This window comes from Manis javanica, chromosome 7 (assembly GCF_040802235.1).
Source record: "Manis javanica isolate MJ-LG chromosome 7, MJ_LKY, whole genome shotgun sequence".
Taxonomy (NCBI): Eukaryota; Metazoa; Chordata; class Mammalia; order Pholidota; family Manidae; genus Manis; species Manis javanica.
In genome coordinates this window covers 30,613,763-30,637,832 of record NC_133162.1, presented here as the reverse complement: position 1 = coordinate 30,637,832, position 24,070 = coordinate 30,613,763, and the positions used below count along the sequence as shown (strand labels likewise).

The following is a 24,070-nucleotide window of genomic DNA, read 5'->3' as shown; positions in this document are numbered from 1 at the left end:
CCTAGCAGGAGACCTCCTAATTGTCCTGTGTTCACATTGATCAGCAACCATATTAACAAAGTTTTTATTTTTGTTGAGGATTGCTTTCTTTACAACAGATTGGTAGCTTTCATTAAACATCTCTTTGCTCCAAATATTGCATTAAAAGCTTCAGGTTTAATAAGAGAATGACAGCATAGAGGTTGTATTTAAAGTATTAATAATGGAGATTAAAATACTAAGATACTACTTAGTCTAATTTAACTTAATTATAGCTAGTTTTATGTTTATGTTGTGTTAACAGCATACTCTTACAAAGAGAAATTTTGAACTTGAAAGGATTACAGTATACAGTCTTCAAATGAAACGAAATTTTAAAAATTGTATTTCCTACATGAGTTTGTGTGTTTTCAACTTAAATCACAGTATTTTTAGTGTCAGACCCAAAATATGTTGCCTATTTGATTAGACAAAGCTTAGAAGTTTTACTAGTACTGTCTCTGGTTGAAAATATTTTAATGATACATTTGCTTGTTACATCTCTAATTGGGTTAGATAACTAATAGAATAATTGATTTTGTAAGATTACAGTTAGAGTTTTAGAAATATTAATGACTCTGAAGGACAGAACTTACTCTGTATGACTGGGCTTTTTTGGTTTGTAAACTCAGTTACGTGTTTATTTCTAACAGCCTCAAATAGTTATATTGTCCTCAGACATAAGTCCTAAGTGGGTTCTATGTTAGAGCATTTTTTAATGTAACTAGATCTTTGCTCGCCAGCTGAAAATCAGGCATTGAGTATTACCTTATCCTATTATTTTTTTAGTGGAATGGCAGCTTTTAAAGTTATCCAGACTGTTGAGTTTTCTTTTCTAGACATGCCAGTGAGGAAAAAAGGTATTTGTGGAATAAGAAAATCTTCTAATTTAATTTCTAATAATGTGAATTTGTGATTTGGAGTAGCTTTGGTAAAAAAAAAATGCTTAAACCTCTAGGTTCTCATCAGTGTCAAGACTGTTTTATTCTTCTTTCTTTCCTTAAACATTGCCCACCAAGTTATAATTGTTTATTAATTTAAAAAACTTTGCCTTTGTAAATATTGACAAGTGAGTTTTGAATTTCTGCAGAATTCTTTGAAAAGCATGAATCCAAATACATGATTTTTTACAGATGTGTTCGAAAAGTAATTAGGACACATGCAAATTATAAACAATTAACAACTGATTCATCGTACAGGCTGTCTTGTATGGTATATACATGTAATGTAGTATCTAAACTCATATTTTAAAGTGACCTATGTATTTAAAATGTTGTAAATTCAACTTTTGTGTACTTTAGTGTTTCAGGTACACTTAGCTTATGAGGAATTTCTTTTTATAATATGTATGACATTGTGGCATTAAAAACTCATATACTTTGATTAAGGTAAATTTAGAAAATGAAGACTAATAGTTCTCTTGCAGAACCTCATACTGTGTAAATTGCTGTTCCTGATATCTCACTGTATCTTCACATCTGCAGTGATAGTCTCTACATTTTCTTTTGCCTTATTAATATTTACTTCTTGGAGATAGTAGCTATAACAAGCTTTGCTAAATTTATGTCACTTCCAGAGGAAAAATATCCTCATTCTATTAATGAAGTGATTTTATACCTCAAATATATGGCTAGTATATGTGCTTAGTTGACCAGGCCTACTGCTTTGTCATTTTTAGCCTACTCAGTTCACATTTGCTCCTAGTTTTTAATATCCTCAGGTGTTTCTTTGTGTCTCCACAGACGGTGTACTTGATCTTTCCACTAAGAAAAGTCCATGTGCTGGCAGCACTTCCCTGAGCCATTCTCCAGGCTGCTCCAGTACGCAAGGGAACGGGTAAGGGAATACATTTGTAGCCTTCTAGAGTTTCATAGGGGACAATTTATCAAAGATTGGTGCCAGTCTCCCTTGTTTGTTTTCAAAAATAATCCTTCGGAGTAACACTCTTGCAAATGGGCCTTCAGTAAAAATACTTTTGGTCCATCAGTCATGTAAAAGTATGATCTGTGAAATCTAGAATTGGTTAGCATAGATCACTTTAGCTATTTAAATACAAATAGTAAATGGCCAAGAATATGCCAAGAATGTCTGTGGACTTTTTGTCATTGAGCATTTAGGAGTATGAAATCCAACCTGCACAATTCCAGAGTTCAGGTGTAAAGATAATGTTATGTCTGCTGAAGGTGTTGAATGAAAATTGAGCTCCAGTATTTAACTGTGTCTCTAACGGACTGTGTTGCTATCTGGGGACTGTACGTTTTCCTCTCATTTGTTTTGGTTTTATTTTGTTTGTTAATTTGAACTGCAATTTTAATTCTTGTGTGGCAGTTCAGAAGGATGTACTTGTATTTTTTGTTTCTTAAGTGGATTAAGACTGGTTGTAGATATTGATGGATAACCATCTGATGCTGCCAAGACATTATTACATATTCAGTTTTGATAACTCTTAGCAGACTGAAGTGAATTTTCTGACCACCTAATTTTATAGTGTACAGATTGTCTTAATTCTCCCTCTGTGTATACATATTAACCATTTAGAAAAGTCAGGTATTGATGAAGATATTTAGATGCCATATTGGGAAAGCATTTCCACAAAACTGTGTTGTGACCATAAACTTCATCTAGGTATGGAAAATTACTTTAGTAAGTTAAATTAGTTAATATTTAGGTTTATTTTACTTTTAGAATATCTACATGGCAAAGTTGTTGGAATATTAAAGGTTAAGTAGACACTACATGGACTAACCATTTTCAACTTAATCTTACGTAACTTCAAATTGAAGGATTCCTTTATTGAGTTGTAAAATGCTCCCTTTATTTTCTCTAAAACTTCATCACTTTCCTTTTTCTTTTCTCTTTTAATTCAGTCTAAAAATAACTTACTAATTTAATACATTTTGCTTGGTTTACTAATCTTTTTTTCTTAAGCCCTTCTTTTCACTAAAGTTTATACTAGATATGTCATCATGGTCCGAAATCAGTGTGTTCCATTTATATATCAAAAAACTTGAGTTTTGTAATTAAGGACACATGTAAGAGAAGCTTAAGTGTGATTTGCATAAATGAATCAATCCCTTGCTTAAGATTCACTTTAAACTTGGCTACCAGGTCTATGTATTAATATGGTTGAAATTGCTGTGTTTATCCTTCTGAGTGGAAAGTGTTTTCTGTGTGGTTCTGTTTTCTGGAAGACAAAAGCACCAATAGCCTACCCATCTTTTAGGTGAATATTCATTGTTAACCGTATTATGTTATTTATTGGTAATAGCACAGAGTCCCTGTAAACTTATAGAGAATGTAGCTCGTTTATCATTATTTCTGCAAAGTCACACTTTTGTGCCTCATTAATATAATTATTCCCCTTGGGCACGCTTTACCGTGCATTACCAGTTGCCAGTTTTATCACTGAGGATCTTTCTCTATTGTGAAAAATGAAAACCTTATGAATTAACCTTGTGGAAGTAGTTGACTTTTTAAACATTCTTTGAAAGCTATACACTTAAAATTTCAAAATTGATGTTTGGTATTTTAAGAAGAGACTTCATAAACTGAAAAGTGCTACAGTATTGTTTATATACCTCTGACAATAATTACTTGAGTAAAACCTAAGGAACAAGTTTGGGGAAAATAAAGGGCAGTCTCTTTAAAACTTGGATTATTTCAGTTGGAGGATCTGTGGTACTCACGTATCTGCAGCTAATAGTATTTTAAAATGAAGCAGTGTGGTAAGTTACAATGTGATGGGTATTTCGGTTTGGGCTATTTCCCCCCCTTGGGACTGGCAACTGTGTTTTTTTCCCCATGCAAAATAAGAAATGTTATTTGTAGTTGTTTGTTTTTGATGATGAACATCAACTTGTTTGTGGGATAAATGAGCAATTATGGGTTCCACCAATGTAAGTGATTCTAGTATTATAGCTGGTTGTCATGAATGTTGAATATGTTGCATTAAAATAAATAATTTGGCTTACTCTTTTATTACTGTACTTGTTTAGTGGTAACGTCACATTGGTAACACAATTCTGTGTAGATCTATGGAGACTTGATGATTACTTTGTAATTAATAATTAAGGTGGTATTTTCAGACAGTTGCGCGAAACTTTTTCTCCGAAAATTTGTGAACCCAACCAGAGACCAGCTGACAGGTTTAATTTTTCTTTGCCCAAAAGCTCCTGGTTTTTTTTTTCTTTTTTCCTTTTTCTTTTTTTGTGAACAAGTTTTAAAACTAACTGCTGAGACCTTTTTTTTTTTAATTTTAGAGAAAAAATAAATAAATAACACAAAGTGATGTTACCCAAGCAAGGCCTTCTAATAAAGGAGTGGTCCCCTCACCCATCCCTCCCTACCTGTGCAAGTCCTGCTCACATCAGTTTCCTTCCATCCAATTAGGCGACCTGGGAGACCCAGCCAGTACCGCCCAGACGGACTTCGGAGTGGTGATGGGGTACCTCCAAGAAGCTTACAGGATGGAACCAGGGAAGGTTTTGCACACTCCACATCACTCAAAGTTCCATTGGCTCGATCCCTGCAGATTAGTGAAGAACTACTGAGCAGAAACCAATTATCCACAGCTGCCAGCCTTGGGCCATCTGGATTACAGAATCATGGACAACACTTAATATTATCCAGGGAAGCCTCTTGGGCAAAACCGCATTATGAGTTCAACCTCAGCCGTATGAAGTTCAGGGGAAATGGTGCACTCAGCAACATCAGTGACCTTCCTTTTCTTGCAGAGAATTCTGCCTTTCCAAAAATGGCACTTCAAGCAAAACAAGATGGAAAAAAGGATGCGAGCCATTCATCTCCTGTAGATTTAAAGATACCACAAGTTCGAGGAATGGATCTTTCTTGGGAGTCTCGCACTGGTGATCAGTACAGCTATAGCTCTTTGGTAATGGGTTCACAAACGGAGAGCGCGCTTAGTAAAAAATTAAGGGCTATTCTTCCAAAACAAAATAGAAAAAGCATGTTAGATGCCGGACCCGATTCTTGGGGCTCAGATGCTGAGCAGTCTACCTCTGGACAGCCATATCCCACATCGGATCAAGAAGGAGACCCTGGCTCCAAGCAGCCTCGGAAGAAAAGAGGGCGTTACAGACAGTACAACAGTGAGATACTGGAGGAAGCAATCTCAGTGGTTATGAGTGGAAAAATGAGTGTTTCCAAAGCTCAGAGTATTTATGGGATTCCCCACAGTACACTGGAGTACAAAGTGAAGGAGAGGCTGGGCACTTTGAAAAACCCTCCAAAGAAAAAGATGAAATTAATGAGGTCGGAGGGGCCAGATGTTTCTGTAAAGATTGAATTAGATCCCCAGGGAGAGGCAGCACAAAGTGCAAATGAATCAAAAAACGAGTAGGAATACTGTAGAGTGCCAATTACTGTACAAACTGGGTGAGCACTACTGCATTGTTCAGCTCTCATTGCTTGCACCTAACTTCATTTACTGTGACACTTGCTTCTTTGCAGAGTTTGCATTGACTTGTGTTTACAGAGGTGAAAGGTGTATTCTGAATGTTGCATATTTTAAATTTTTTCATGTGCAGTATGGCTCGGTTATTGTTTGGCCTTTTGCATGTTTCTCTACAAAAGAGAATTGAGTTACCTCACAGAAAACAGATACATGGAAGTGGACTCCTTGCCTGTAGAGCCTGCATGCTTTTCTTTCTTTTTTTCTTAAGTTATATTTGTCTTTATTTAAAAAAAAAAAAAAGAAAGAAAGAAAAAAGCCCCTTTTTAGAAACCACCTTTGTCATACTGGGAGCTTTATCACTGCAAATTGGAAAGCCATCTTTTTTCTTCCACAACTCAACTAATTGAAGGATTAAACTACAGAAAAAACTAAGAATGATGGACCTTTGAATTTAAGAAATTTGGTCATTCAATGATAAATAATTATTTGGGCCAATTTACATTTTATGATTTTCTTCTCACTATTCAATTCCCTAACAAATTGGCAATCTATTTAGTGCTCACCCAGAGGGGAAGGAGGTGTAAAATGTGCACACACTACCTTCAGAATGCTTCGGTTAATTACTTTGTAACACTACCTTTGCTGTAATTTCATTTGGGACTTTTTCTAAGGGTAGAATTTGGTCTCACCAACAAGTGAGGATATAGCCTTATCTCATGGAGGACGAGCTCCTGAGCTCTGTTCTTACTCAGGAGCAGTCAGGGTACATTACATAAAACAATAGAGGATGCCTCATTCTAGCGAACTAAGTTTCTTTGTATTCTTAAATCCTTTTACAGATTTGATCATGTGCTAATTAGCAACTCAGTGTCATTGCAGCAGCTAGTTTAAAATATTCAAGATGTGTTTATTGGGAAATGGGAGAAATAGGGGAAGAACTGTGTATACGTAATTATAATATTGCAAAAGTGGTATCTAGATTTTACAGCTTCAGTAGTCTGCCCAAATATACACATGAATGAAGGATCCATGTTTTGTGGTGAGAAAAAAAAACACAACCCCAAGATAACCTAATACGATTTAGGTTGCGTTTGTGTTCTAATAATTTCAATCAGAAAGGAAGCTCGTTAGAGTTTCTTTTTTTAACTAATCCAGATAATAGTACAAGGAGGGATTGCTTTCTAGTTTTTATTTAATTTGTTGCTTTGCATTTTCTTTTTTTTGGCATCCTATATATCTCTTTCTTAACTTTTTCTGCTATTTAACTGGATTTTATGGTTGTTTAGCACACACAATTCAGGACTTTTCAGATCATGTTTGTACAAGCACTCCTTGAGAAACATTTAAGCTTTTTTTGAAATGGGCTTTTTAAATTACAGTAATTAAGTTTGGAATTTTTTTTTTCTACAGTTTTTGCAAGAATAACTGATAAAGCCCATGAAATTTAATTATGCATTGTGACCAAATTAAAATTAGTTTGTGCAGAACAGAATCCACACCACATAATGTCCTGTATTCTAATCTGCTGAGAAAGGTGGTCAGGCCCTTCTAAATGCTTAACCAAAAACAAACAAAAAAAAAATCACTGAAGTTTTTATGTAAAATAAAAGCAAACTTGGAATGATAGTTAAATTGAGGCTGATTATTTCAGAGGGATACTAACAGTTTGAGGAGATTCCCAAGGCAAAAATTCTTGCCTGGAAACTATAGAGCAGCTAAATAGGTTAAGGATAGATTTCCCTCAGCAACCTATGTGTTCAAAGGTTAGGCACACCATTGCTGTTATTAAAATAGATGCACTGCTCATTCTTAACATAGCCTGGGCTTGGGTTCCTCTTTTGGTTTGGTAATTTTGTGTAGCAGTTTAATCAGTGGATGACTGAGCCTGTTTCCTCTTAGCTTTCTAGTCATCTCAACAGAAAAAGCAGTTTGGATTCAGAGCAGTATATGATTCTGCAATATTTCCTAGCCTAGCTGGAAGTTGCAATAAAAATACTTTATGAAACGTGTGGTTTTCATCTGCAGTTGAAGGAAGTTGTAGAAAGTTTGCTGAAAGCAAAGGCTAAGCTTATGAAGGAATGCCTCCTTTGTTCCACACTCAATAATTTGTCACACACAATTAATTGCAGCTACGGTGCCTTTTTGCATGATGTTTGGGGTTTCAGTAGCCCAACATTGCTGTAAAAAGGCCCTTTGAGCAATTAATTTGTGCTTGCTTTTATCCCCTCTCAGAAAGTCATTGTTAAAGGCCCATTTAAAAATCTGGCCCTAAAACAACTTTTGTAGTTTTACTGTTCAGAGAGGTTTAATCCTATGTGGTAGTCCTATAAAGTGATGTATGAGTTGAGTTATGTAAATTTTGTCATTGTAGTGTACATGGAGTGATCATTTACTAACATAAATATTTTCTATGTGTGTTTCAGTGGATGACAATCGAGCAGCAGAAGAATGGTGTGCCTACCCTTTAATGCTGCAGTTTAAATAAGAGAACTTGTATTGTGTCATTTCAGATTGTAGGCTGAGAGTTGTAAATAGTGAAAATTTGAGTACTTCTATTATTTGTTTTGGTTAGAAAGTGAATTTAAAAAACAAACCAAACTCTAAACTTTCTCAGATTAAAAAGTCCTGAGACCTGAAGATTGTAATATTCATGTCTGTGAAGCTTTTTAAACATTACACTTGAGATCAGTTCATGACTTGATGTTCAGGTAAATTTTCTTTTCCAGGAAGCTTTTTGAATAAGCGTATTTCCTCCAAAGGTCGGTCGGTCTCTCTCTTTTTTTCTTTTTTGAGTGTAGATTATTTTTTAAAGCACTAATTGCATTACATTGGTAACTGCAATATAAAATAGCCATTATTGTTTTGTGGAGCATGGTTGAAATTAGATAGTGGTCCCTTTTAAATTTCATGAGCCTCTCAAAAAGAAAAACTTTAAAAAATACAGAAAGCTGCTGAATATTTCAAAAGATATATATTTTACCTTATTGTAGGTTTTGTAAAGTTAGTTTGTAATATTCAGGTGCACTTTTAATGTTAAATTTTGTGTTCAGAGTTCCATTATACCATGTACTTCTTGGAGATGGCTCATCACACGGCTGGCTGTCAGTCTTGGTGCCGCAATGATCCTTTAATATTTGATTTCTCTCTTGATTAGCCACTATTCTATATTGGCACTTTCAGTGTAGATATTCTAGTTTGGGAACGTCCTCATAAATGTGTAATAGAGATTGGTCTATTCGCATGCTTAATTTCTGCTAATCAGAGTTTTGCATGGCCCAAACAACAATTGACCATTTTTATGGTATGGGAAAGTATAGTTCACAGCTGTCTTTGTCACAAAAGCCCTTTCTCCTCAAATTTTCCAGTGGGCAGATGATGACATTACACAAACTAATGTTGGAAGATATGTATGTAAAATCAATTCTTGCATTTTCTGTGAGAGAACATTGATATAGAGTAGATAAGCTATGGCACTTATATAAAATCAAGAACACTAAGTAATTCTGTGAAAGGTTATTTAGTTGGTATTTTAATCATTAGTCTTCTCATTTCTGAGACAGTAGAGTCATCAAGCTTGACAGTAATTAATGTATTGTATTACTTTCTTCAGTAGGCTTACAAGTGACTCTGAACCATGTTTGTGATGAGCTATACACTTTTTTCTGTTCCACAAATACCATGAAGGACAAGATCTCTCTTTCAGGAAAAATAATTTATATTTGTGTATAATACTTTTTAATATTAAGTTTGTTGTTATTCTGAAGTTTAGATGTTGCTTGATAAACCTTTGCTGCAGCAGATCATGAATATGAGTAAGGCTTTGTGTGATAATAGGGTCCTTAGGTGAAGTTAATTACTGTTCAGTTCTGGTGAGCAAACTCAACAATTGTGAAGTGTGTATTAGCTTTATTTGGTACACTTTTTCTTTACAATATTGAAGTGCTTTTAGAAAACTTTGGTTCTTAATATAAACCATTACCTCAACCAATTGGCATTTCCATTCCCCAATATTTTACCTGAGCTATAATATGAGATAGTAAAACAGTAAGACACAATAAGAAGTTTAGTTCCAAGTTTTCTGGAGAGAACTCTAAATTAGACTAAAAATGACACCCTGCAAAGGCCCAAATTATAGGCAGTACTTAGCAGCCTTTGAGCTGCTAGTGAGCTGTGTGTTCTCCCTCTGACCCCAAGTAAGCACATGGTATGAGGCCTTGTGCTAAGCCTTTGTGATTCTCTTAAATTTCATTGACCCATGTGAAGCTTGCATTCAGTTAGCTGTTTTTATATGACAAATTAGTCAGCCCAATGTCAGAACCTGAAGCTATTTTTAGTAGAGCAGATATATGACAGTTTGGTATCATTTTTTTAAACTATTATCCCTGTAGATTTGATTTTTAAACAATATATTTGTGCTTTTGCATTTATTCTTTTTTTAACTAAATGCCAGAGGTTGTTTTCATATGAACCACCCTTTTCTGTATATTCAGGTTGCTGCATTGATGATATAATATGGGAATAGACTGAATTGCTCTACATAATCTTTTATAGGAGACATTGAAAGTTAGAGGTTAAATTTTGACCTTCATGAAGATATCAAAGATTGTTTTCCTTGTTACTTTCCCATTATAATTAGGTCTTCATTAGTATACGGTCAGACCAGTGTTATTAAAAACTTAATGGCTTAGGCAAGCAGCCTATTTAGAAGACTTCTAAGCTATATAGGGATTTTTTCAAAATTTTAATTGCTTTCAAAAAGAAAGAAAGTATAATTTTGGTAAAGGAATGCAGAATCTCCAAAGTCTTACAAGTTTTTTTGGATTCATTCTGTCCTTGAGCCTTGAGTAGGATTTGTGCACATGGGGACTGAAGGGAAAATAGAGAAAATTCTTTGCATATCCTGTGTCTCTTATTCCCAAGTAAACTTGCAGTTGCCTTTACAGAAGCAGACATTAACCCTGTAACTGTGTGCCCTAGGTGTTATGAAGGAGATTGGGGGAAGGGGGTGAGAAGTAGGATGTGAAAGTATATAGACTTTAGAAAAGGCTAAAGATTCTATCCTACCATACTAAAAATGAGTTTCAGGATAGATAATATGGTAAAGTTGGGCCATCTTTATTTGATGGAAAAATCTTTTAGATTGAAAATAAGAGGGCTAATTATTACCGATTTGACAAACAATAAAACATGAGTTAATTCTGCAGCTATTTGGGGGTAGTTTTAAGACATACCCAGTTCATTTAGAGCTGTATCAATAAAAGCCGAAAAGCAAGCACTTTTAGTTAATCATAGATTTATTGGATGCAGCAAATATTACGATTATAATATTTAATCTTTATTGTTTGAATATGAAAATGAACTCTTTACCCCATCTTGAACTGTCATTGAACAGGCTCAAGGTGATCTTTTCAACACTGGAAATGACCCTACACACATACCAAAAAAATCTAAAGCAGTAAGACATATTGATGATCCATACCTCTTAGACTTTATAGATTTGTCTTTATAGATTTGGGAAAGAACTTATGAACCTATAAACAGTATTAGTGCAGTCTTGGGTTCCTTGTTCTGCATAATTGCACCCTTTCTCAGGTATGTCCTGAAAACATAAATTTTAAAATAATCTCTTTAGAGATTAGATTCTCAGTGGATAGTGTGTAAGGGGACTGGGGGAGGGGGGGTTGGGGGTTTGGACACAGGACACTGACACAGTAGAGCAGGGATTTTTAACATTCAATAGCCAAATAGAATTTCAGCCTAGACTATTTTTACCCCCTCAGAATGAGTGAAACAACATCTGTTATTTGGTAAATATCCGGTGCTACACTCCTAAAAGTCTTTTCTTTCATCCAGGTGACTTTTTTTTCCTGCTTGGTGGAAGGGTATATAGTTAACTTTACTGTCACTAGAAAAGCACTTGTCCAAAATCTTTAAAGTACTAGAAAAGGGATAATACAGCACTTTTTCTGTTACAACACTAAAGTCTTAATTTATCTTCAGAGTCTTAGGTACTGTAAGTTTTAGGGTGATTATTTAAAAATATAAAACATACTACATAATATAGGGTCAGATCACATTTATATAAATCTTGTCTTATTTTAAAAAGATAATAACATTGTGTACCTTTTAAGCAATTCCAAGTGATTGCCTCATTTTCCCCATTTCATTAGGCATTTCAGGCTTAAGAATTTGGAATTTAAGAGGAAGTGAGGGGAAAATTCCCCAAAATGAAAAGTTGTGTCAGACCATTTTAGAAAAATAAGTCACTAGGAAAATGGGTAGGGATTCTCTCTCCCTTTAAGTCTTCAGGGAATGAGCAGTATTTAGAATCTTTGGCTGAAATTCAAGCCTTTTTACTGTATAAATTTTAATATTAATTCACTGACATGCTTTTTACATCAGAGGACTGAAAATGGATCTTAATGTTTTTAAGTTGTGGAAGGGTATATTTCTAAAATGAGGGGGATAATTAATTAGGTTAGTATACCAGCATTAGTAAGTTTAAGGAATTTTAGTATGTAATAGCAAAGTGTTTGATTAAAAGTCTAATCCTATATCGCTAGTCAAAATTAGTTACATTCTGATCTAGGAAAAATATAGTCATTGGATATTGATATGCTGTGCTGTCAGAAAACCAGACTAAGAAACCTTTATCTGACTCCCACATGTTGCTTGTTCTTATGGGATGTATACTTTACAGCAGTTTATTGCTGCTTTGAGAAGAGATGTATAAACTATACATTTGGAGTGTTTGCATATAATTCTTTATAACCTCCACTTTAAACTGTCAGACATTGGTATTTTATCAGTCCACACTGTTAAATAAAACTAATGTTCTTAGGAATCCAACTTGTACACACTGTTTAAAAACCCTCAGGGACAGTTTACACACTATTCTCACTCAATTCAGGTACTTTGATGCTATTCTTAAACCTAACAGTGACTTGTATTTTTCTGTTTTGCTTTTATTTCGACGTGCTGGTAGCACATCCTTGATGAATGTCAACTTAAAAACTCAGTTCAGGTATCCAGGTATAACTCAGCCAAACAGATTTTAAAGCTGCATATAACTCTCCAGCACACGGTGCCTCACACTCTTATAGTGGCATTCTATATATTCAGTTATTACTACTGAGCAGATAATATGGGGGTTCCTGTTAACAGTGTATTTAAACAAACAAAATGTGCATAAATGTATAGCCAGCACATGCCGCACTTGAGCACGTGGGCTCACACACAATTAAACTATATATTTTTAAATGCCACTAATCGCCAGCACAATTAAATGACATTCCTTGCTGCTTCTGTAACCTGTAACAGATGCAGTTCCTCCTTGATGTGGCTCTTGCTTCTTCACCACACTACTACTAAATTCAAGCACTGGTCCTTGGGTGTCTGACCTCTACATTCTAGTTTATGCAATGTCTTTAAGAGAATTCTGTGCACTGGCCACTGTGATGGAACCATTGGGCCAGGAGTGCTCTGAGTTTATTAGTAGTGATTCTGCCAAAGTTGGTGGTGTAACATGAGTATGTAAATGTCAAAAAATTAGCAGAGGTCTACGTCTGCATTTTCACAGACGATTTTGTCAGGATATATTGTAGCCTTGGAGTCCTCAATGACAAGTTTCTTCTGATGCAAAGTTCTAATTCCAGTATTTTAGCCCTTTGCATCTTTAATGTTAAGACTTGTCTGCTGGAGGTCTTTACTCTTTAAAATTCCTTTTGTTTACTGCAGTACTGTCTGTGGTTAACAAAATAGACTATTCCTCTGCTTAAATATTTGATAACTTACATCTTAAAGGAATTCTCCATATATAAAACCCATAGCCTTTGAAGATAGAAAACACAGCATCTTTCAGATTTCTAGAAGTTCAAGTGTCATTCAACAAAACAGGAACCCCCTTTACTCTTATGGACCTCATTTCAATATACTGTTTACAGTTTGACGGAATTGTATAATTTAATATTTCTCTTGTACTGTAGTTTATATTTATTTACAGATTTTTTTGTACTGTGTGATTTGAACTTTTTGTTCTTGCTATGATCAATGTTTATGTAGTAGAGCACTTATGATCACAAGTTAATTTTTTTGGTTTGATTGCACTACATTAAATTTTTTAATGCAGTTCTGATTTTTGACTGGACTAAAATAAGCTGTGTCTTAATGTATGTGATGAGTACTTAAAACTTTAATCCATGTGGTCCCCTTTTTTTTGCATTGTATGTCAGAAGCGCTAGTTCTTTCGTGCATGTGTAAGATTTAATGGTTCCACTGTATTATTTGACCATGACATTTTGGATAAACATTCCCAGATGTAATGTTGTGTATGGTAGTTCTCACTGGATGCTAGACTTTTCAAAACCACTATTCTTCTAATAAATTTTGTTGTGAAAAACTGTTTTAAAAGTTTGGGTTCTACTTCGTAAAATTTTAATGCTTTTTTTACAACCACAAAAGGGGTAAGATTTCAAATGTACTGAAAATGCATGTGGTAATCAAAGTTGGTAGTTTTTTATGATAAATTGTTTCTAGATGAAATCTCTTAGTTAACTGGAAATTGCCGCTTCAAATTCATGCTTCAATATTTGGTTGCAATACTGTCTTGTAACTCTCTGCCTTCACTAATCTGATACCCTCCTACCTGAGTTTTCTTCACTGGATTATTCACTTTAAAAAAAGTATCTTCAGCTAAGCAAGACACATTGACATTTTCATAATACCTACTTATTGGACTTAGACTTTTGTAATTTTCTTAGAGTAAAACGTTATGCTGGGACTGCTTGCTAAAAAGAATAATGATTTACTAATTTTTGCTTTTTTTGAGGCATAAATATGAAAGTAACATTGTCAGTTCAGTTAGGTTATTTCAGTAGTTTGGATTCTTGGAAGAATGCTGGTGTTTCCTTTTACCAGGACAAATGGAAGAATAGTATATGTGTTGCTCAACATTTATATTGTGGTTTTTAGAAAGTAGGTCTATAAAGAAGTTCTGTATCATAATTCCTTTTGTAAAGTGGTTAAGGGGACAGCTGCATTATAGTGGTAAAGATTAGAAATGTATGTGCAAAATATTTTAGAAACCTTTTTTTAAGATTGTGGTATACATGTAGACTGATTGATTTCTGATAACTTCTAATGGCATTCTGTATTCAAAAACGTTGTTGTAGATTATTTTTCAGGTAATACTTTTGTCTTATTTCTTTGGCTGTCTAGCTATTTCTGCCTCTTGGTCCAGTGTTTATCAAATTGGAAATATTGTTGGTACTACAGGCTTGTTCATTGGCTTCATTTGTTCTCCTTCGTTGTGCCAGATATTTATAGAACATTTTTCTGGAAATCTAATTATTATTTGTTTGTAGATTTCAAAACTATACTTGTTTTCTTGTCATTATCCATTGTAAACTGGTGTCTAGATCAGTATAGTAGGTTTGTAATCTAGCCATTTCATAGATGAATATATTTTAGTGATCCTATCTTCAAGTTAATACTTAGCTCTTCAATTGTTATGACATTTTTTAAAGGACTTATTTACTCTAATCCTTAATTTTCTTCTGATATTTTGGAATTAGAGGGACTCTTATGACTAATAAGGTATAGGAATCATGAAAACTGCATTAGGGGAAATGGAGTGGAAAAAATAGAAAATGGTATAACTTTCTACCACTTCTTAAGTTGTGGAGTTGTAATTTTTTTCCCCCAAGGACTATGAATTTCTTTTGCCAGACACTTCTATTCAAATGTGAAAGCATATACTCAAGTCATATGATGTTAGATTTTTTAGCTAAAATAAGTGAAAAATCCTATTTTTAATGGAAAGTATTTGTTGAGTAACATGTAGGTATCTTCTTGTAGTCAGAGATCATCAGTATTTGCTTCCAAATGGTAAGCATTTTAACTGAATTTTATTCATCATATTCATCTTAGAAGTTGTTGGACTTCCTGTTGTTTGGAGGGGAAATGGTAGTGTGAGTATCAAACAGCATTTACAATTGGAATAGCAGGCTTATTTTCAGAGGTTAGAAAGGAATGTTCTTGAAACAAAACATTTAAAAAGGTTGATTGGTATAATTAATAAATAGTTGAAGCCATGATTTGGTCAGAGTTCAACTTGGAAAGTAAAAAATTGACAGCAAGTACAATTCTATATAAAAATTCACAAGTATTAAATCTTCTTGAGTCTGGAGCTTTTTATAAGCATGTAAGAATACTACTGTTCCCTGACTAGTAGTTTTAGCACATTAATTGTACTCTTCTTGACAACTCTATTTTATCAGCAGCATAGAATGATAAGGGATTATTTGGTATTTCAAATTTCTTTCAGGTTGGTATACTGGAAAGATCACTCATTTTTTTCTTCTGTAAAGTGAGAGTTTTGACTAAATGCCTTTTAGGCTTCATTTCAGCTGAGTCTATTAAAAATGCAATTTTCTCTTAAATGTGAGCCAAGTACACTAATTATAGCTGTTTCAATGTTGAGAAATACAGTAGCAACACTTTATTAAGATCTATAAACCTTTGTATTGCAGCATTTTCTTAAGGAAAAAAATAGATCTGGATGTCATTTTAGATGTCTTTTATTTAAATATCTTTTTACTTAGATATCCTTTTCAATTTTATTTAGATGTCTTTTATTGAAAACAAGTTCATTTTGTTAAAGTGTTCATGAGCTGTATGAATGTGATTATACTTGCTGCAAAAATTAGCTCTAGCAGTTACTTTTGACTCTAATTTTAAGGTATGTTACTCATAATTTCTATTTCTGTTGTTTGCAAGCTAGTTCTGACTTAAATATTAGAGCACAAAGAATTCTGGGGATCATTGGTATAATAAATCTTAATCAGTATCAGCCTTTTAAAAATACGGATTGCATGGGTCCTATACCAGATCCACTAAACTCAGTAAGAGTGAGGCTTGAACATGTTAATGCAGCAAAGGAGGTTTTCGTTTGGGGTGGGGTTTTTTTGTTTGTTTTTGCATTTTAAAATTTATTCAGCAAATTTTTTTTTCTAATTGTGGCAGAAGACATAATATTTATCATCCAAACCATTTATAAGTGTACTGTTTAGTAGTGTTACATATATTCACATTTTGTGACCATAGGAGGTTTTGATTAACCCACTGATTAACTACTATTCCCCACATTCTAATCTTTCTTTCTTTAAATGAAAAACATGGAACTTGGGCATTTAAGGGACTCGCCCTCCTCACATAATGAATTTCTCTTAATACTCATGATTCCAAACCATCACACTTAATTTCTATACCGCTTCGGCACCCTTGACTCAATCTAGAATTAGAATTAGGGGCATACCTACTAATGCTTTTCTTTTAGATTCACTTTTAACTAATAAAGTCTCAACTATTAATATAGTTTCATTCTTGAATAAACTTACATTACTCTTTAGAAAGGGAGTAAACTCGATATTTTGAAATTACCAGTAAAGAGATTACATTTGAAGCATATGAACTTGCTTGTTAAATAGAAGTCCGTATTTGTTGACTCACTGCTGGAGGAGGTGAATCTTGAAGAGTAATTAGGGCATAGAAAGGAGACTAGAGAATAACCCAAGTTTAAGAGGCAGATTTTAATAGGCCTGGTTCATAATCCCAGCCCTTCTTATACGTAATCTTGAACCCTTCTGAGTCTCAGTTTTCTTATCTGAAAAAGGGGGCTTATAATTCCTACCTTAGCGATTTGCTCTGAGGCTTTTTGCTATTTGTTGTGATATTCTGTATGTAAAATACTTAGCACTATGCCAGGTTCTTTGCTAGTCAGTGCTCAGTAAACAAAAACCAGGAGTGACAGCACTTGGCAGGAGTTAATTTAGCATGAGGGATAGGAAGAGAATGAGAAAATTAGATTGAAACTTGTAGAGGATGCTGTTTGTATTGATGAGAACTTTGAAAATGAAGGCAGATGAGTTTTAATCAGACTGGGACACTTGGCAACCAATCTTGTCTTAATGCTTAAGACATAAAAATGTTGAAACCTGGAGTACTGCTTTTATCAAGCTATTTAGTAGTTCTTTGTTTCTTTTCAAAGAATAAATGAAATAAAAGTTGGAAAGCAGAAGATGTTTAAGATTAAAAATTACAAAGTTACATAGACTTTATCTCCATGTCCACGGTATACAGTTTTTTGAGTATTCAGGGTTGAAATGTTAATGTTCTTTCAAACTGGATTTTTCTTTTTACATGGTGGTAAAGTTTGAATAACAGAATGTAAGAGCTAAGTATGGGGATGTGTCCATGCATATGTGTTTAATCATTGAATCTTTAACTTTCCATTGAATGAATTTGGGGAATCTTCTGCCTATTTAATGTGATTTTAGTTACACTCTTACCAAGTGGAGTTCTGCACATTTCAAACAGATAAATCTGATCATAGCTAACACAGTTTGTCAGTGTTCATTCCGCATCTACCTAATTGATTTAAGACATTTTTGCCAGGAAACCTGGCAGTGTAACTTCAGCTAGTCAGAGACAGATGAAGAAGAAATTAACCAGGATTAACAGGTTTTTATGAGGTGCTAGGAACTGGTGAGTCTGTGTAGACCAGTGTTTCAGACTGGATCAACCATTTGCAACCTGTTGTAAGATCATTTTAGTGGGTCCTGAACATTTTAAAAAGAAATTAAAAGAGGTAAAATCACAGTGTATAGCATATAATAAGTATAAATACTATTTTATTGAAACTTGTGTGTCATTTTACACATACAGACTGGGATAGGTGTACTGGCTAACTTCGTAAAAAGTTATTTCTTGTTCTGGGCTGCAGTCAAAATTACTGGCTTTTGAAAGCCATTATGTAAACCACACCTTTTCACCCGGTTTTTCTGGTACCTTGGAGAGCATGCTAGCAACCTCCTGTGTGCTTGTAGTTAGGAGCCTACACTCTGAGTGTCTGAACTTCAGAATTCCCTTCTTCCTTTTCTACCTTGTTGACGTGAACTCATTTTTATTGAAAGCTTATTCTTTCCCTTTCTGATTAAATGTCAAAATGTTTCCTCTGCCCTTTTCAACTTTCTTGGAAAGTAACTTAGAAAAATTATTTTCACTCCATTGTAATTTATTTGGTTAGTTTATTCATCACACGCCTGACATGAGCAGAGACCAGAGTTTTAGACAGTGAAGCAAAGCTATCAAGTTAAAAAAGGACAGTTCTGGACCCAGAGAAGGTTCACTATCCAGTGGAGGCAATAACCATGTCAACCGTTACCATGCAGCCTAAGTGCTATTTAATGAAAGAAAGAAACCATGAGAGTAGGGTAAGAACTCTCTCACACAGCCTGCGGGGAAAAGTTGTTAAGGAGGATGGAGTGTGAGCAGTGAGAAGATGACAGACATTTTAGTCAAAAAATGTGACAAGATCAGATTTGGGCTTGAGGAAGATGGTAGTGCTGGATAATGTGAAGCAAACCCTAAAATGAAGAGAAACTAGTGGCAGGGAACTTAGAATATAATATTCTCCAAGGGAAGTCAAATCAGTGTGGTTGAACTGGATTGTATATTGAAAGTAAGAGAAGTAATGGAACCAGGGATAAGAATTAAGGTAGAACAAATACCTAAGTTTAGTATATATGTGTGTGTGTATGAGTGCGCACATGCCTGTGTATGTGTGTGTGTTTAGATGTATACAGTTGGATACATGGTCTTCCAATACTGAGTAAAAACTTGAATATATAGATGATTCTGCTTAGTTCACCCCACTCCAGTACATCTCCAACAGTAGCCTTGAGTATTTCCATAGAGGTGAGGTGGGAGATGGTTGTAAAGGACTGAAAATTTCCAAGAGCAACCCAGAGAGAATGGTAGATAGAAAAATATTTAGCTTATCCCTATACTTTATTTAATTATTTTTTAGCGTAGGATTTTAATTACCTGTTAGACCAGCCACATGGAAATATGTAGTAAATGGATGGAAACAGGTTCATAAACTTAGGAGAGAAGCAGGTATTTTTAGACCATGTTTAGACATTTACCAGATTGGATTACTTTTTAACATTTAAAATAAAACTTTTTTTTACCATGATAAAACAAGGTATTAAAACTAACTTCCAGATTTGCCCAAAACTGTGTTTTAAACATGATTAAAAAATTTTTTCTTGGCAGCTTTTTCTTTGGCAAATTTATCCAAAATACTAAATTTTCATAAAGTTGTCATTCTCAAAAGATATTCTTGAAATTATGAACTAAACACCTTCAAATTCTTCATTTCTGTTATAAAGTGTAGCAATTTATCATCTAACACAATAGTGGTCTCTCAACTGAGTAAGGCTGAGTTTCTGTTTTCCTCAGATACATGTAGCTAACTGCAACTCATAAAGCAGCAGCTGGCCACAGCTTCTCCATTTCTTTATCAACAACTGTAACTAAGACAGGTTCGATCTAAACAATTTTGACTAATTTTAGCCTCCAAAGAAGGCCTTCTTTCTCCTGAATCTGCTTCACCCATTTTGCTTTTTCTTCATTTTACTTTTTTGGGGGAAGATTCTCATTCACAAAGATCCCTGCATGACTCAGTTATATCAACTGATTTAGATTGACCTACATTGATATTCTCCAAGGTATTTTTTTTTAATGTACTTCATTTAGATTCACTGTCTTACGTGTTTAAAACTTTCTCGAAATTCCAAGCACTTCTGTTGAAGATGCTGGTTTTTCTGAATAGGTCTTGTCATTTCCTTCATTCTCTACTTGAAAGCATTTTACCACATTGTAACAGGAATTAAATGAAGATCTAGTTTTCCTTATTCATTCTCTAAGTGTTGCATTCATAGGCTGTTTTCTTGAACTTGTATGGTGTGATGGTGGATTGGCATCTGAAGTGCTAGGTAAAATCACAGCTGAATCGGAGGGACTTTCCATCTTGAAAATGAAATCTTGGTTTAACTTTCCCTGCGCCATCCCCAGAGTGTAGAACACACACACAGCCAAGGCCGTGAGCTGGTCCCCTAAATTTTAAAATATGTATACCACCCCTAACATTCAGATGGTCAACAAATGAGAAATAACATTAAATCTTTTGTATAAAGCACCTTAGGAATCCTTGTTCCATGTTTTACATTTTATAAAGTAGCCATGGTCCTGTAAGTAAATACTTAGGCTTACCATAAGTGTGTCAATTTTAAGTGATTTACTTTATGACAACAATAGTAGAATTTGCCACTTTTAATGATACCATGGATTTGTATGGTTTCAAGAATGGCGATTATGAACCTCGAGAACATGAGGAAAGTTAGGATATAGAAGATCCCACAAAAAATCACAAAAAACTCCAAACGCTATCAAATACATGCTTATTTAGATATATAATAGGCTAGTTCTCTTAGTTTCACCCAAAAAGAAACTAGGAATATTTATCAGAAACATATCACTTTATTTCTTCAGAAGAGAAAATACTTGTGTTGCTAGGATCTTTCATGTGAACTGTTACATGTCTTTTTAAGTCCATCATTGTCCTAGTCATTTAAATTGGGTCTTAAGGGGCAGTTCCCCCAAAAAACAAGATAGATGTTAATCCCCTGTCTGACAAATACAAAAGCAAAAAAGTAATAGGCCAGTTTCACTGGCTTGTCATGAGCTCCCATGTAATCCTGACCTTCTGAAAAATATCAGTCACGCCTTTAGCATCTAGATCTCTCTCTTACCTGGTTTCACTAACTCAGTGAGGCTAGTGACATTCTTTTTCAGTTCAAGTCAGCCCTGGGCAGAGGTCTTCCCTCTTTGCCTGAAATTATTGTATTATATATCAAAGTCTATTTCAAAGTGTTTTCTAAGAATTGTTATGATAACTAATTGGATTAGGTCTGCGCTCTCACCAACTCAGTATTTAGTTATATCACAGGAATTTCTCCCCATCCCCCACACCCCCCACCAGGAACTATCATTTTTAAAACTTAGGCCATCTAGTCCAAATTCCCATTTCTTAGCCCCTGAACCCACTCTCCTTTTGTTTAACTTAACACCAGATATAATGTATTTGATCTTGCCTGGGATGATAAAAATTAATTTGGTGGAAAAAAAAAACTTTCAGAAGTTAATAGTTTGACAGAATGTGTTTTGTGAGCCTCTTAACATTCCTACTAAGGAGATGGAAGCATTAGACTTGTGCTTAATGACCCCTTGCTCTGACTTCTTATGGCAAGGTAACTTTCTGATTATATTTCAGAGTTCCTGGGTACATTTGCCTATGGTGTGAAAATATGTTAAAAGAGTGAATATGGAATCCCTTGATAATTGTATATTTTATTCCAATTTAATAAATTGGGCGGTTCAGTTAAATTGAAGAGAAATAGGTAGAATATACAAGCCTTAAGATGCCTTTATCATATTCAGACCTACTGTGAATAATAGTCCTTTATCAGGGAGAGTAAGCCCTGAGATACAGAAAAGTTAGCAAACTGGCTTCATGCCCAGTAAGCATCCTCTGAAGTACCTCTCCTTTCCCTCAGTTGAGATTAATTCATAATTTTTTGAACCTTTTTTCTGCCCTGCTTTTAGTGAATTGGTTAAGAACACAGTAAACTTAGAAAGCTATTTCAAAGGGATTGCCTGTCTTTTGTTTTAGGTCAGTAGTTCTTAATTATTTTTCCGATCCACACCTGAACAAGATGCTGTGTTGCCATCAGCAGTAGTAGCTCACCACAACAGAAACTCTTCCAAAGTGAAGAGATACAGATATGTCCTGCATTTGACATCCCCTACCCCATACCATCCACCATGATTCTGACACTGGGGAGCAATAATTCTTACTGAGAATTGCTTTTTCTATCTAAATCCATCTAAGTTCTATCTCAGTGACTTTAAGAGGTCACTTTTCTATTGTGATCTTAAGAACTTTATTTCTCATTTTTCCATGTCACTTTGCCTACCCTTTTACTGTTTCTCCTAGTTCAGTCCCATGGAAAGAAAACTTGTTTATTGGTAGTTCAGAGGTAAAACTATACATAACTATTTAGAGAGTGAAAAAATATCCCCACTACCTCCTCCACTATGTAATGTATATATGTATACACACACACATACACAATTTTGTCATAGTCCTTGAAATATTCTTGTATCCAGGTCTGGAAAATACACAGATGTGAAATAGTCAAGGGTAGATTTATTTCCCAGTGTAGAGCAAGGCCTTTTCAGTAGACATATCCGGGCCCTTGAAGAACCAGAAGTAAAGGATTAAGTAAAGAAGTAAAGAATTAAGAAATTTAAATTCAAATTATTGTCTGGCGAAAAAGTACAACTCATTGCCTTGAAGGGGGGCTGATTATGCACTTTCATGTTTTCTTGTTTTTAAAGAGAAGAATCAAGCGAAATTAACTTACAACTCTTAACTCTTTAATTCGCTCTGTCTAAAGTGTTGTCTCTTGCTTTCTTTACCCTTTTGTTTTCCTGGGATTACGTTTTTCTGGTACTAAGATTAGCTCCCATCCAAACGTCATGCACTGTCTGCTGATCCTTTTTGGTCAAGAAGAATGTATTTTGATTATCAGTAGTGGTCTATTTGCTATCAAGCAGTTTTATTGGGAGAGAGCAGGTACTGAAGAGACTACCCGAATCCATCAGCCCAAAATTCTAGACTCTTAAAATTGTCATTTCAATTTTCTGTCATATCTCTTCTCTATTTGATTGTCTTTTGCCCTAAGGTAACATAAGTAAGTATTGGCCATCCACCATTTATATTAACCACAGGAATACTTCCCATCAGGAATTTAAGTATTGTAGTATTGACAAAGTAGGTGAATTCAGCTGTGTCTAACCTCTGATCTAGAAAAACATCACTAAGTAAATCATTAATGATAAGGTTGTGAAATAACACGTGGTTCTTAATCTGTGCCTTTCAAAGTTTTTATGAATATTATCTTATCCTTTTACCACACCCTTAAGAATTAGGCATTGCACTGAGGATAGAAAGACAAAGTCATGCAGGCCCGTTCTCACCAAGGAGAGAAACTCAAAACTAATCCAGGTAGTTGGAAGTCTTCTTGCAGGCCTTCTTCCTATTAACCAGTTCCTAGGATTGCGCTGCTCTATAGTGGTGGTGGTAAAGTGTTTCTGATTAATAAATAATTCACTTAACTATTAGAGTCCTGTTGTTGAGTGGAAAACACATGACATCACACAGGTGGTTTCAAAATCTGTGATGAATTACTGTTTTTGTAAAGATCTTATGTATTAGTCAGATGTGAAGGACATACATGATCCTGACTATAATCACTCAACTAAAACAGCGCCTCCCTGTAGTTCAACTTGAGTGAATGATCTGCAGGACTGAGAGTTGCCCTTTTCTGGTTTCTCTACTTACTGCCTGAGAGCATTCCAAATCAGGGCAAATGCTATATTTAGGTTCTACTAAAGGCCTAAGGCTATTGGAAAAATTGAATAACCAGAGCAAAAGCAAAGACTGTTTTTCAGGCAAAACTGGCTAACACCCACTTTCTTAAATTTAAAAAAATGTCTATTATATAATAGAATTAAACTTCAGATAATTGAAGTTAATTTTGAAAATCAAATATTCAAGTGATATGAAATTCAGATTCATCTCAACTTAGGTCCTATTGATATTTCTAGAGAAAATCAATGAAGATAGGAAGCTGGATAATTTAAAGGTACATCAAATATGATTTTATTACTATG

The 24,070-nt window shown here is 34.6% G+C and overlaps 1 protein-coding gene and 1 pseudogene across 4 annotated transcripts in view; one reads left to right on the top strand and one right to left on the bottom strand.

Moving 5' to 3' along the window:
• LCOR (ligand dependent nuclear receptor corepressor) overlaps positions 1–24,070 on the top strand; it is a 200,899-nt gene that overhangs the window by 153,741 nt on the left and 23,088 nt on the right. For 3 of the 4 annotated variants that reach the window (XM_073240605.1, XM_073240606.1, XM_073240604.1), the window contains exon 7: positions 1,761–1,854. In XM_073240605.1, coding sequence (XP_073096706.1) covers positions 1,761–1,854 — 94 coding nt within the window. Of the gene's footprint in view, positions 1–1,760; positions 1,855–4,407; positions 13,833–24,070 lie in introns of those variants that run through there. The other variant, XM_073240607.1, reaches the window with a different exon arrangement.
• On the bottom strand, positions 19,675–21,046 carry LOC108399631 (swi5-dependent recombination DNA repair protein 1 homolog pseudogene; annotated as a pseudogene).